The following is a 14,365-nucleotide window of genomic DNA, read 5'->3' as shown; positions in this document are numbered from 1 at the left end:
GATATATTGGTCCTGAGATTACAGCACAGTGGTAGAGCTTTGGCCACTGGGAACAAGGCACTGGGTTCCATCTCTAGCACAATAAAATCAAATAAAGGCAGTTAATACGTCTGATGTGACTATAGATTCCCTGAGGCCAAAATGCTAACTCCAAAACTGAGATACCAATCATTCCCTTGTTTTGGGTATAAATGTCTGATGACCCTACATTTTCTTCTTTTGAAAGAATATTAACGTATTTCGGGGAGGGGGGGCTCCAGGAAAAATGTTACTAACCAAGTGTTTTTCAGTTAATCACTTACCTCTAAATCCTCCAATGTCATGGGCTGCCTTATATTTAAATATATGATTCAATTTTAATATGGAAAGGTATTTTGTTTTTGCTTGTGACAAGGCCTCGTTCTGAAGTTCAGGCCAACCCTGCAGCAATCACCTGTTTACTACAGGACTGTCCTAACCTCCCCACCTCTGAACACACAGACACAAGTCCAGGGGGTCTACCATCCAGAAGAGCAGCCTTTTAAGTAAGTGGACTTAATCAGCTACAAAAAAAAATGCATGTATTAAAGCCAGGAAAGGTGGTGCTCACCTATAATCCTAGCACACAGGAGGTAGAGGCAGGAGAATCCCACGTTCGAGGTCAGTCTGAACTACAAATTGAGACCTTGTCTCAAGCAAAAAGCCCAAAACACACACGCACACAGGTACACACACACACACTCACTTACTTCAGTTACTATGCATATTTATTTTTACAGTCCTGGGAACCCAACCCATGGCTCTCACATGCTAGGCAAGAACTTCACCATTATGTTTAACGTTTTAGGTGTTCGAATATTAAACAAAACACAGAACTTGCCACTGTGAAAAACAAAAAGACCAATCACTAAGATTGCTAGAAATAAAATACATAATTGATGAATAAAGTTAGTATCAGAAGGACTAGAAACCAGATTGGGCAAGAAGGTTAAATAGTATTCTGTAAGATAAAAACAGAAATCTCCCACTACTAATATTCATATCTTGAGAATGCTACAAAATATACAGAGAAATGGGAAATAAGACTGCAGATTAAAGAGTGCAAAAGAAAGATTAAATTTTTAAAAAAGACTAAGTTTAGAACATAACTTGCAAATCCATAGTTAAAAGACTTTTCACAGAAAAAAGTCATTTAAAGAACACTCAGAGGAAAACTAGAGAGAATAAGCACTGCATCTGACTCAGCAAAACAACAAAAGAAAATTAAGGTCTTCCAAGTTCTGTGGAAAAGGACTTCAAGGGCTGGAGAGCTAGCTCAGTGGTTCTGCCACCTGCCTCGAAAGCACAAGGTCCCGAGTTCAATCCCCAGTACAAAAAAAAGGAAAAAGAAAAGGACTTCAAACCAAGAATTCACACCCCAGATAAATCATGAGTTAAATATAAATGTGATGGCAAACTAAAGACCTTTCTTAGACACATGCACTGGGGGGGTACCAGGGATCAAACTGTGGTCCTTGCATTTGTGAGGCAGGCAGCAGAACCACTGAGCTAAATCCCCGCCCCTAGACACATGCATTTCAAAACTGACCATCCATGAAGTTTTGGAGAAAAAAAATTGAAAATGTTTTTCAACTAAATTGAAAAAAATGAGTGGACTGAGACCCTAATATGACAGTACACATAAGCACAGAAGAAACAGTCCAAATTAGAGCTGGAAGCTGGAGAGCTTGAAGAATACATTCAAAAGCAAAAACAAAATCTTAGGCCGGGGATTTAGCTCAGCGGTTCGGTGACCTGCCTTGTAAGCGCAAGGACCCGAGTTCAATCCCCAGTACCAAAAACAAAATCTATTCACTCAAACTGCAAAATTAAAAAGCTAAAACCTTGACAGGATAAACGTTTTAGTGACACTAAGAAAAAAGGGAAGTTAAAAAAACTGTAATGGACCGGGGATTTAGCTCAGTGGCAAGGTGCCTGCCTTGTAAGTACAAGGTCCTAAATTTAATCCCCAACACCAGGAAAAAAAAGAGAGAGAGAGAGAGAGAGAGAGAGAGAGAGAGAGAGAGAAACTGTAACAAACTAAACTGTGGCATTATTTTTAATAGCTGACTGGGTGATGACCTTTAAAAAAGTGTCTTGTGGGGATTTAGCTCAGTGGCCCTGCATCTGCCTCACAAGGACAAGGTATCCAGTTCAATCCCCAGTATCAGAAAAAAAACAAACAAGAAAAGTGTCTTGTTAACAACTTATTTTCATATGGTTATATGATTATCATTCTTTCCTAAAGCCTGATTGCATTACTTAATTCTGTTATACAGTATCATTCATAGTAGAAATGCTAGTTTTTGGTTTTAGTTTCTTAGAATTTTGATATAGGAAAAGAATACAGAATAACTATAGTTCAGTAACAGAATAAAAATGGTTTAAAATCTATGACTATGTAAGTAAAGGAGGGCCAGGGATTTAGCTCAATGGTTCCACCACCTATCTTGCAAACACAAGTTCTATCCCTGACCAAAAATAAATAAATTAATTAATTAATTAATTAATTTAAAAAATAAGAAAGGCAGACAGGTAAAAGATAGAGAGGTAGAAAAACAATGACACAGATTTCCTTTCTGAAACCTAAGGGTGAGTGGAAGAATTCTACATAAAATTAATTGGTGGTCCTCTAAAATTAAGATTTAAGAACACTGAAAGCTCTTTATCGACCTCACCACATGGCTCTGCTGTATAAAACATCTTTGAAAAGTCAGGTGAGTGGGTAACCCACTTTCCGGTCCCCCTTCTGTCTCTCTTAGACAGACGCTTTCTTTCCCTCAATAAATTTTTCCTAGTCTTAAAAAAAAAACACTGAAAGCTATAAGGTAAACTAAAACAATTCACCATAATAAAAACCTGAAAGGGCATGCTGGTGGCATTAACTTCCTCATTTTTCATGACAGGAAGAAAAGATCTGCTATACCAGCAGACACACGAAGATATTATTTACAATTCTGATGGCAACCACAGAGTAAATAAAAATAAACTCAAAAGTTACCTCTGGAAGGAAGGCATTGTGCCACATACCTGTAATCCAAGCACTCTAATAGGCCACCACAAAAGAATCATAAATTTGAGCCTAGACCAAGCAATTTAACAACTTACCAGACACTCAAAATTTTAAAAGTAAAGGGAGATAGGATAGGAGGGCTGGGGATGTAGTTCTGTTCAAAGGACTTAGGTTCAATCCTCAGTAGCCCACACACACATACACAAAAATCTCCAGGGTTAGGTACAGGTTTAACCAACTTTTACATTTCAAATTCCAACCCTCTATAATGTCAAAGGTTTTTATTATGTGTTATCATTTTTTAAAAATAAGTAACTTTCTTAAACTTTGCTGTTAGTGATGTCTAGGACAGTACCAACAACTCATTTTCCAAAAACCCTTTGATTCACTGAGTTTATTGTCATGAGTCTACTGTCACAAGTCTAATGCAAGAGAAAATTTACGTTAAGTACAAAGAAAAATAAAGGTACAAGGAAGCTTAACGCACAACTTCCTCTTAGCCAAAATCTCTTGCAATTCCTAATGCCTCTCCATGAAGAATGGTTAAATAATTCACAGTAGCTACATGCTATAGAACATTCCCAAGCAGACTAGGGGATAATGACTGAGACATACAGTGTGTAGTAAGAAAAGCAAATAGTAAAGAAATGTGTATAGTATAACCCCTTTCTGCAGTAATATTTTAAAATTATTTTTTGTATATGAATAGGAACTCTAGAAGAGACATATCAAGTTATTAAAAGAATAGTGCAAGCCGGGCGTGGTGGCACACGCCTGTAATCCCAGCACTTGGGAGGCTGAGGCAGGAGGACCGCTGCAAGTTCGAGACCAGCCTGAGCTATATAGTAAGTTCCAGGTCAGTCTCAACTATGTAGTAAGACCCTGTCTCAAAAAAAAAAAAAAAAAAAATTAAAAAAAAAAAAAAAAAAAAAAAAAAAAATAGTGCTTACCTCTGTAGATTTGGAAAGGGGAGGGGAAGACAATGACTTTTACTTCTAATTGTTTAACATTTTAATGAGTGTTTATTGCCTTTGTAATAGGCAGAAATTATAAGAAAAATAAATTTTACATTAATCTTATCCTTCTTTCCTTGCCTTTCCACCCCTCCCATGCAACAACATTGTTGCACCACATATCTCTCAGCCTTCCACAGAGTACAACGTGAATCCAGCTCACACCTCTCTCCAGTTTTTACTTCCATGAGATAAACAGAACGTTATCTGGTCTTGTGTGATTGACAAATACAATGCCATTAGTCTTCACCTTGGCTGGTGAGGGATGGCACTGCTAATAAAGCCAGGCTGCAAGAGAGATCCCCACACACGTCAGTGATTGTATTCATCCTCTGTCATCTTCCTGATCACCCATCACAGGACAAGATACGAAAGATCAAAGTAAATCCATTTTAACTAGGCAACGCTGAACATTTCTGTGAAATACATACTCAGAGTGTCTTCCACGGCATGGCTGTTCTGAAGAACACATCAGTGTATTAGGACCAGAGTTTATACATTTCTTTTGCCAGCAGGCACACAGAAATTCTGTAATCAAACTATTGATGCTTCCCAGGGAGAAGATGCCGTTAGCCGGGTACGTGCAGCAGCATTGCTCTTTGCTCTAGGAAACCAGTGCAATGTTGAGACCTGCGACCCATGAAGTTTCCAGTTCTGCTCTAGACTTTCATCTTCAGTCAGCACAATGGACATAAAAATCAAAATAATGTAGTAGAATGAAGGCTCTTCACCATTTACTGTGCTTGAAGAATTATTCTTTCACTATACTTTCTTAGAAACATCAATAAAAAAAGAAAAGACCAGAGAAAAATAGGCTGAGGACATGATGCAACAAAAGCTCTGGTTATAGAAATATTCATAACAAAAAAATCTAATTTTGATTCAACTTAAAATTAAGATGTATATCTAAAAATGTCAAAATAACTCATCCACAAAAAAATTTTACTTTTTTTGGCTTTTATTTTTCAAGACAGTGCAAACCTAGTAAAATGTAGAAATACACTGCTATAAATCCATAGAGTACCTCAACATAAGATAAACTCATCACTTAAAAGAGTTTACCTAAGTAAAACTCAAAGCAGCTGGTAGTTCTCAAGAAGACTCAGATATATTATTTATTCAAAAAATAAACAAGAGCCAGGTGTAGGGCACACATCTGCAATCCTGGTACTTAGGAGGCTGAGCCAGAAGCTATACAAGTTTGATTGAGGCCAGCCTGGACAACTTAGCAATACCTCTCTCAAAGTTAAAAACCAAAACCAAAACAAACCTGGAAATAAAGCTCAGTGGCAGACCATCTGCCTAGCTTGAGTGAGGCCCTGGGTTCAATTCTTAGTATGGCAAAAAAACAAAAATCAAGCAAGTGCACAAGCAGATAAAAGCAAAGAGATTCTGGAGATAGTGAATGGGAATGTTGGGAGTAAACATTTCCTTATGATTTCCTGTGGTTCTGATTTTACAATGGCGGTATAAGAACTTATATAAAGCTTTTTTAAAAATAAGTCACATTTCCATTTTAATGTTATTTATTTAAATGTAGCTTGTAATAGTTAACAATTCTAAACCTAAAAATCACTACTGAAGAGGATATCATCCACCCCAATTCTTGATTCAATAATGCTTCCCTTTGACATCTCTCCTAATTAATTCTAAGTTCCTCTTTAACTAAAATATTGTATGTTCTTTGCTTTATTCATGTGCTAGCATCTGTCTCTGACATATATGATTTAAACAACACATACCGGCCTGACCCTGTATCGTGGGGCCTGTCTTCTAGATAAGGCTGAGGTTCTCACAAAGGCCTCAAGCAGTAGGTATTACTGACCCCACTTTAGAGATGAGGAAACAGAAGCTGAGAGACTATGCAAGCCCAGTAGCACAGCTAGGATTTATAGATAGAACTATTGACTTTTAGCTGAGTAATGTTTAAGTCATCTCTGAAGAAGAAAAAAGATTGCTCCAAGTAGAAGTTATGTACCTAGAATTTTGGATCAGCTAGAGCACAGGTTCTACATTAAAATGTTGTTCTTGTCATCTAAACACAATAAATAGTAATTACACTATATCCTTTTGTCGTTAAATTTTAAAGGTAGCAAGCAATATACCAAGTAGTTTATCCTTTCGTTCTTACAGGGAATAAAAAAAGCTGTTATGAATAGACTTGTACTCATCACGGACTCTGAAAAGACATAGTACAATTCTACACCAATCCTAGCAAATGGATTTAAAAAAAAAAAAAAAAAAACGGCTTTGGTTACAACTCAGTGGCAGAGTACTGTGAGCCCTGGGATGGAATCCTTAGCAGCAGAGAAAAAATATATATAAATACACAACGTACAGATTAAAAGACAGGACCAGTAAGAATCATGAAAATGCATTTCATTCAAACAGATTTAGTTTCAAAACACAGTATCTTATTATTCAGGCACTTTAACCAAGATGTCACCAGAAATCCATGCATGTAAAAAAGTCTTTTCTCAGTTCAGGGGAATAAGAGCTCAGGGCCTTGACTACGGAAGTACATTCTCACTCGTGTGCCTAGATATATAAAGATGAATCTAATACACAACTGGCATCTAATACATAACTTAGACACAAATGATTATGCATTAACTTCCCTGCCAATTATGTGCTAAGTGCACAATACTTAAATCTTAAATGGGTTTGGAAGTGTATCTTAGTGGTAGAGTTCTTGCCTTGCATATCCAAGGTGCTGGGTTCAATCCCAAGCACAACAATCAAAATGAACAAATTTTTGTGTATAAAATAAACTTTAAAGAGAAAATTCCTGTTCTAAAAAGTTTTCATGCCTACTTAGTCCAGATCAACACTTTAAAGTGCAACTCAAAGAATAAAAATATAAAAGCTCTTGTAATCTAAATCCATTTCAAAATCCTTGTGAACATTAAAAGCTATCATAAAAACAGCCATGAAGCTAGGAACAGTGGTGCCCAACTATAATCCCAGCTAATCAAGAGACCTGAAGTAGGAGAATGTCTTCAGCCCAGGATTTTGAGGCTAGCCTAGGCAAATATTGAGACCCAGCTCCAAAAGAAAAAAAAAAGAAGATACTCACTTTCTTTCTATAGGAAAATTCTAGACCAATGGCGTAAGTAGTGTTACTACTTGAAGAGACGTCCATAATTTACTTTTTTGTCTAAAGGAGTTAGATAAGTTGTATCCATAATCATAACACTACTCAAATGTGCTTAGGTCTTCTAATGAGTGAGTATTTATGGTTAAATCTTCACTACACCTGGGCGTGGTGGTATACTCCTAGCACTGGCAAGCTGAGGTAGGAGGATTGCTCTGAGTTCAAGGTCAGCCTGAAATGCATAGTGAGACCAACTCAAAACAAAACAAAAGCAACAAAAAAGTCTTAATTACAAGCCTCACTTTTCTACTGTTAAACTTAATTTTCATGTATTAATAAAAGAATTCAGCCGTAAAGAGAATACCCTCAATTTATCATTCAAGGTCAAGGTATAATGGAAGAAGACTACCTTGGAGTTTACTGGAAATTTTGTCTTGAAGACCTCCACGTTTCAGATATAATCCATTAGACACTTAAATGAACTCCATAAATAAATTTTAGAAACAGCTACTACTGAGCCAGCGCTTTAGCTCAGTGGTTCTGCTGCCTGCCTCACGAATACAAGGATCTGAGGTCCATTCCTGGCACCAAAAAAATAAACAGCCACTACTTTTAAAGTCACAAAAAAACTATAAAAATTAACTCATTAATCATAGGGATATTCTTCTCTGCACTATAATACAATTATGCAGTGCTTATTGCTAAATATATGTGTTAGAAATTAAGATACCATTACATGTGCTGCTCCCGGGCTGGGGATTTAGCTCAGTGTTGCTGCCTCAAAAGTGCAAGGTCCTGAGTTCGATTCCCAGCACGCGCACACACACACACACACACACACACACACACACACACAAAGTGCTGTTTCAAACATCTCCAGTTTGTCATTTGTACCACTCATGAAGATAAGCAGTGGCTGACTCCATCCATCCACACTGCCAGTGCCCAGACTCCCCACCTGGCAGAGAGAACACAGGAATCTCTGAATCATGGATAGATACGAAGAGTCTCACAGTGATCTTCGATGCACATAACAAGCTGGAGGGGAAACTGTAAGGACTCACTTCTCCGGCACAGGGAGTAGTTTAATCGTGCTGGCTTACCTAGCATTAGCAAGGGCCTGGGTTTGAGCCCCAGCACCATTTTTTTTAAAGTTCTTTCTTTGCCTATGATCTATTTGACAGTTCATTTTACAATTATTATAATTTGTTAGTGTAAGGTATGTGACATGAGATTAGTTCTCAGAGGTTAGTATTCAGTCACCAAAGCATTTAAAACTCTTAAGTGAAATAAACACACGTTTAAATACCGCATTCTTTCTCTGTTGTGAGAAACTGAAAGTGGAAATAAGGACTAAAATGTGTAAGAGACAATGGGAAATGGGAAGAAAATATTCAAATGAAAATGGGGTAGGGGAGAGACAAGGAAAAAAAGAGAAAATAGAAGGAAAAAATGCTAGCAAATCTTTTGTGAATCAGGAGGGCTTCAAGAGGAGCCCAGGGACGGGGGAGAATGAGAAAAAAAGAAACAAGATGTGTCGTGTACTGGTACAATTCCCTGTGATGACTGTTATCATTGTTTCGCCTCCCAAAAAAACTCAGTTGGATATTAGGGCTTCAATGTTAGCTTGTATTACACAAAATAAAGTTAAATCTCCCCAGCCTAAAGAAACAATTCCCTAAGAACAAATTCTTAAGACACCAAACTTAGTAAACTCCAGGATTAAAAGATTAATGCAGGCAAATTCTTATTTCTTAAGAAAAACAAGTTCATACTTCAACCACTATACTGCTTTTGTCAATGCCAGCTGGAACATGGCATACGCTGCTTAATAAACAAACAAATCCTTTCCAATCACTGCTTTGTAAAACATTATTGTTGGCACTGCTACAGCTCACTGCATGCTACAGTATGTATGTCTAATATGGCACTGTCACTAAATCTTGACCATTCTACACTGTGAGCTACCAGGTGGATTTGAATTTTTCAAGGACAGGGCAAAAAGCAGTTTCTTACCTTTGAGAATTAACACCTGCTCACCATCACGTCTCACTGATCTGATTTTTACAGCTTAATCATTCTGTTCTCTTGAATTTCATTAGACACATATATCAAATGTAGTCATTCTGACACATGATAAACACTAAACAAGGTAACTAATCCCACTGAAATGACAGCTACTTGTTTACCAATTGCAGCTTTACCCTCACTCTAGTCTGCCTTCTCTGTAAAATTTACTAATAACAGAGCTGCCTCTACTCTCTGACAGCACCAACTCCAGTGGAAACCTGAGCAACTCAAAGATCCTGTCTCAAAATCTAAAGAAGTAAAGGGGTGGGGGGATAGGGGGAGTTGCTGGGAATAAGGCTCAGCGTGAAGACCTTGGGCTCTATCTCTAGTACTGCCCCACCATCACACCAAGAAGGCCAAAAAACAATTAAATGGAGACAAAGATAACTTGGGTTTCCATATCTATGGGTCCAGCACCTACAGATTCAATAATCCTCAGATTGAAAATATTCAGGAAAAAAAGATGCATCTGTACTAAACATGACTTTTAAAAACTATAACTATTCCCTAAAAACATAGCTTAACAACTATCCAAACAGCACTTTCATGAGTGATCTAGAGATGATTAAAAGCATAGCAGAGAAAGAAGGGTATCGCTAAGTGGTAAAGCATGTGCTTAGCATGAACAAGGCTCTGGCTTTTTGTTTATTTTGTTTTTTGAGACAGGATTGCACTATGTGGTTTAGGCTGACCTTGAATTCACTATGTAGCCCAGGCTGGCCTCTAACAGGAATCCTCCTGCCTCAACTTCCCAAGTGCTGGGATTACAGGCATGCGCCACCATGCCCAGTGAGGCTCTGGCTTTAATCCCAGAATTACCTGAAGTATGTGTGACAATGTGGGTAGGTTATATGCAAACACTGTCCTTTCACATATGGGACTTGAGCACACACAAATTCTGGTATAAGTGAGGGTTCTGGAGGCAAACCTCCATAAAATATAAAGGGACAACTATATACTTCTGAAATAACCATTTTTTTCCTTACATAAGCCAAGAATATGGAAGTGGGCTTCAGGAATGACAATAATAGCTAACCTCAACTGAGTATTCTACATGCAGGATCAGTTCCATGCTTCTCATGAATAAACATGTAATTCTCACAATAATTCAATAAGGTTGGTACTCTTACCAATCACCATTTTATGGAGGATGATACAGACATGGTACTGTAATTCGACTCACAAAGCTGCTAAGGACTAAACTCTGTGAGTAACACCTAGGTTTAAGGCCCTGTGACTGTAGTCATATGCAACACCACCTCCTCACACATTTTTGAGATGGTGTCTTAATGTGTTGCCCAGCTTGGCCTTGAGCTCCTAGACCAGCGGTGGTAACCCATGGAATATGTGCGGCAGCAGGTTGTGTGACTGAAAGCTCTAAAAGATTTGGCATCGCTGTCCAGCACTTCAGCGATCTTGCCTCGACTGGGACTAGAACCATGTGCCACCAACCCAACTTCATATACTAACTTTCATAGTGCTCATTTTACTAGCAGACGAAGTTAATCAAGGAAGCAATAACAGAACATTTTCAAAAGAATATAGAAGCAAATCAATAAGTGGAAATTACAACTCTACAAAATGCAAGGTAAGATAACAGAAACCACAAAATCACAAAATAAACCTGAACAGTAGACAAAAAGGAAAAATAATTTAATGAAAAGCTCTCAAAGTCTAAACTACCTAACAAAATGTCATGGTCAAAAGAGGCCTGAAGGACTCTTTGGATTACTGAAAACAGTCTATATCTCATCTAGAAGTGGTTAGATGGAGGTATAAATACATAAAAATACACTGCAGTATCTAAGATTTACGTACTTAACTATTCACATACATGTGTTAAAAGCTAAAAAACACAATTTCTCCCCTCCAGTGTGGGAGACTGAACCCAGGAAGTGCAGAGCTACATCCCTCAATCTTTTTGTTTTCTTTTGAAACAGGTTCTCACTAAGTTGCTCTGGCTAGCCTTAAATTTGTGATCCTCCTGCCAAGTAACTACAAGGTGTAAATGTACTTTAAATATGTTAAAGATAACTTTGAGTCTCCATCCACTACTTCAAACAATAAAGGTCAATAACATTATCTAACATCTCAATAAACAGAGGTTGGCAATATCTCAAAGGGACACATCCTATTTATTTAACCTTATATAAGAGTTTTGTCTTTCCTAAAATTGGAAATTATAGTTAAAACTCAACCTACTTCAGGTTAAATATTATAAAATCCAATAATCCATTTAAATGAGAATGTAGGGCTGGGCATTTACCTCAGTGGGCGCAAGTGCAAGGACCCAAATTCAATTCCCAGTACAAAAAAAAAAAAAAAGTTCCCTAAATGAGAATGTCTTCGATAAGTTCCCTGACAGGTAGTTAAGCTAAAGGTGGCACAATTTCAGCGAAGAGAAGCCTACTTGCTCATACAACATGTTCTTTATCCTTTCTACAGAAAGTTCTATAATTAAATTCAAATGATATCCTATAATCTCCCCATTATCAATATTCTAGATCTATACAAAATAAATCCAATCCTCCCTCTACACCTCAAGTCACTTTTTGTTTTGTTTTGTTCAAACAGGGTCTTATTACGCACTTCGGCAATTCTCCTACCTCCAACTTACAGCAACCCTCCTGCCTCAGTCTCCTGGGTGTTGAGATTATAAGTATGTGACACCATGACCCCCAGCTCTTAAGTCACTTTTGACCAAGCTGAATATTAAACCTTCTATACCTCACAATTTCCAGATCCTTCTCCATTCTAATTAACTCCCTTTAAAAGTAAAGCTCCACCATTCTGAACATCATCTATTTCTCTTTTTTTTTTTTTTGGTGTTTTTGAGACAGGGTCTCACTATGTAGTTGAGACTGCCCTGGAACTCGCTATGTAGCCCAGGCTGGGCTCGAACTCACAGCGATCCTTCTGCTTCAGCCTCCCAATTGCTGGGATTACAGGCCTGAGCCACCACCTGAGAGTTCACACCAATCACCTGAAAGTGGGACTGCTTTTACACAATTTCTAATAACCCAGTCTAATATTGAGACAGGGTCTCACTATGTAGTTGAGACTGCCCTGGAACTCGCTATGTAGCCCAGGCTGGGCTCGAACTCACAGCGATCCTTCTGCTTCAGCCTCCCAATTGCTGGGATTACAGGCCTGAGCCACCACCTGAGAGTTCACACCAATCACCTGAAAGTGGGACTGCTTTTACACAATTTCTAATAACCCAGTCTAATAAACTAGAATTGAGGCTGGAACAATTACACTTTAATATTCTACTTAAGTTTAACATCATAGTATCTTCTCACACCCTGAAAATTAGTTAAATTCTGGCTATAATTTTAAATCACTCATAAATCTACAAAGCAAGGGCTGGGGATTTAGCTCAGTGGTTCCACCACCACCTACCTTGCAAGTGCAAGGTCCCGAGTTCAATCCCCAGTACCAAAAATTAATTAATTACTTAGCAAAGCAAACCATTTAGGTGAACAAAAAATGTTAAGCTGAACAGGGCCAACTAAAAAATCTTACAGCGTTCTCAGCATACTTGCCTCCTAGGAAACAAAGATCCAGTGAAAACTTACTTTGAGAATGACCCTTCAACTACTCAGCTACAATAGCACGTTCCTCTCCCTTGATCCATACAGTAATTCAAGAAATTGTTTCTGGTCTGTCTACAGTATCTTTGACTCCTCCAGTATTCCTCACAAAAACAGACCTGCTTTAGGGTGCTTTATTCCAAAGTACTGGCTCTCAATGAAAGCAGTTATGACCCTTTGCAGGTTATTTCTGAAAGACTATTTTTCTTTACAACCTGTGTAGGGATGTTTGTGTTAGTTTAAAAATTTGTAGGTACAGAAATCATAACTAAAGTTCACTTCAGAAAAGTAAAAGTTACAAATTAGAAAAAGCAATCATTAGGCCTGACAGAATTAAGAATCACTCTACCCTTTAATGACTGAGCACCCCAAACTATATTTATCTAACAAACTGAAAAATTATATTGAGCTCCCTAATAGTTTCTAGAACCCACCTCTATATTCCCTGGGTCTGCAATGATAGTGTTTTCCTTCAGGATTTCCTGTTTCAATCTGGTACATTACTTATAATTTCCACTTAAAAAAAAAAATCAAACCTGGAAGCTGAGAGGACTCCACAATCTTTTATAGGCAAAGAGAGAAGGCTGTGCTAAGGAAGCTGTATTCAGTGTGCTGCCTGACGTGGTGCTGCACATGTGTAACCCTAGCACTCTGGCTGAGGGAGGGGTATTGCCATGAGTTTGAGGCCAGCCTGAGCAACATGAACTATATATGAAACTATGTTTTAAAAATCCAAGCGTGGCCAGAAACACCTCTTAATCCTTAATTAAAACACAATATACTACAACAGCAGTATACAGCTCTTCCATCCCAAGAAAGCTATACTCAGTATGAAATCTGTTCTCTCAAAGAGAACTACTGCATATTAAATATTAAGATATATTCAAGCCAGGCGTGGTGGCACACGCCTGTAATCCCAGCACTTGGGAGGCTGAGGCAGGAGAACTGCTGTGAGTTTGAGACCAGCCTGGGCTACATAGTGAGTTCCAGGTCAGTCTCAACTACATAGTGAGACCCTGTCTCAAAAAAAACCAAAAAAAAACAAATGCTACACCAAGGGAGAAACAGGCTTCAGAGATTGGCTGTGAGAGATTTAATATTCATTTGGAGAAGTTAAGGTTATTTTATGAAACAGTCTACAAAAACAAATGACCTGTTTCTTCCTTGACATAGAAATTCTTCCTGTAAAGAGAAATTGTTATTCTAGTGTCTGTGTAACTAAAAAGTACTGCAAGTGCTTCTTAGTGCTGAGATGTAGGTTTTGGTATAGTATTAGACACGAAGTAACACTTGGGGTGTAGTCAATGGTAAACTACTTGCCTTGTATACATTAAGGGCCTGGGTTCCATCTCCAGTAACACACACACACACACACACACACACACACACACACACACACACGGGATAAAATGACTGTAGAGAAAACAGTATTAGTTTTGACAATTTACTACCCTTATGAACAAAATTTATGATACCATACTTCAATCATATACTTTATTAAACAATCTATCCACTAAAAATGAAAAAGCCTGCAGGCACTTTGTGACACATACTTATAATCTCA

General features: G+C 37.9%; 1 protein-coding gene across 5 annotated transcripts in view; it reads right to left on the bottom strand.

The window, feature by feature from the left end:
• The window catches only part of Wdr33 (WD repeat domain 33), a 96,926-nt gene that overhangs the window by 34,504 nt on the left and 48,057 nt on the right, over positions 1 to 14,365 (bottom strand). The window contains exon 8 of one of the 5 annotated variants that reach the window (XM_010637647.3): positions 4,045 to 4,815. The exons of 3 other annotated variants lie outside the window; for them this stretch is intronic. In XM_010637647.3, the coding sequence (XP_010635949.1) occupies positions 4,796 to 4,815 (20 nt within the window). In that variant the 3' untranslated portion in view covers positions 4,045 to 4,795. Of the gene's footprint in view, positions 1 to 4,044; positions 4,816 to 7,350; positions 7,371 to 14,365 lie in introns of those variants that run through there. One more of the 5 variants, XM_033757141.1, reaches the window with a different exon arrangement.

This window comes from Fukomys damarensis, unplaced genomic scaffold (assembly GCF_012274545.1).
Source record: "Fukomys damarensis isolate Sample0158 unplaced genomic scaffold, DMR_v1.0_HiC HiC_scaffold_29, whole genome shotgun sequence".
NCBI lineage: Eukaryota > Metazoa > Chordata > Mammalia > Rodentia > Bathyergidae > Fukomys > Fukomys damarensis.
This window is presented reverse-complemented; position numbering and strand designations above follow the sequence as displayed.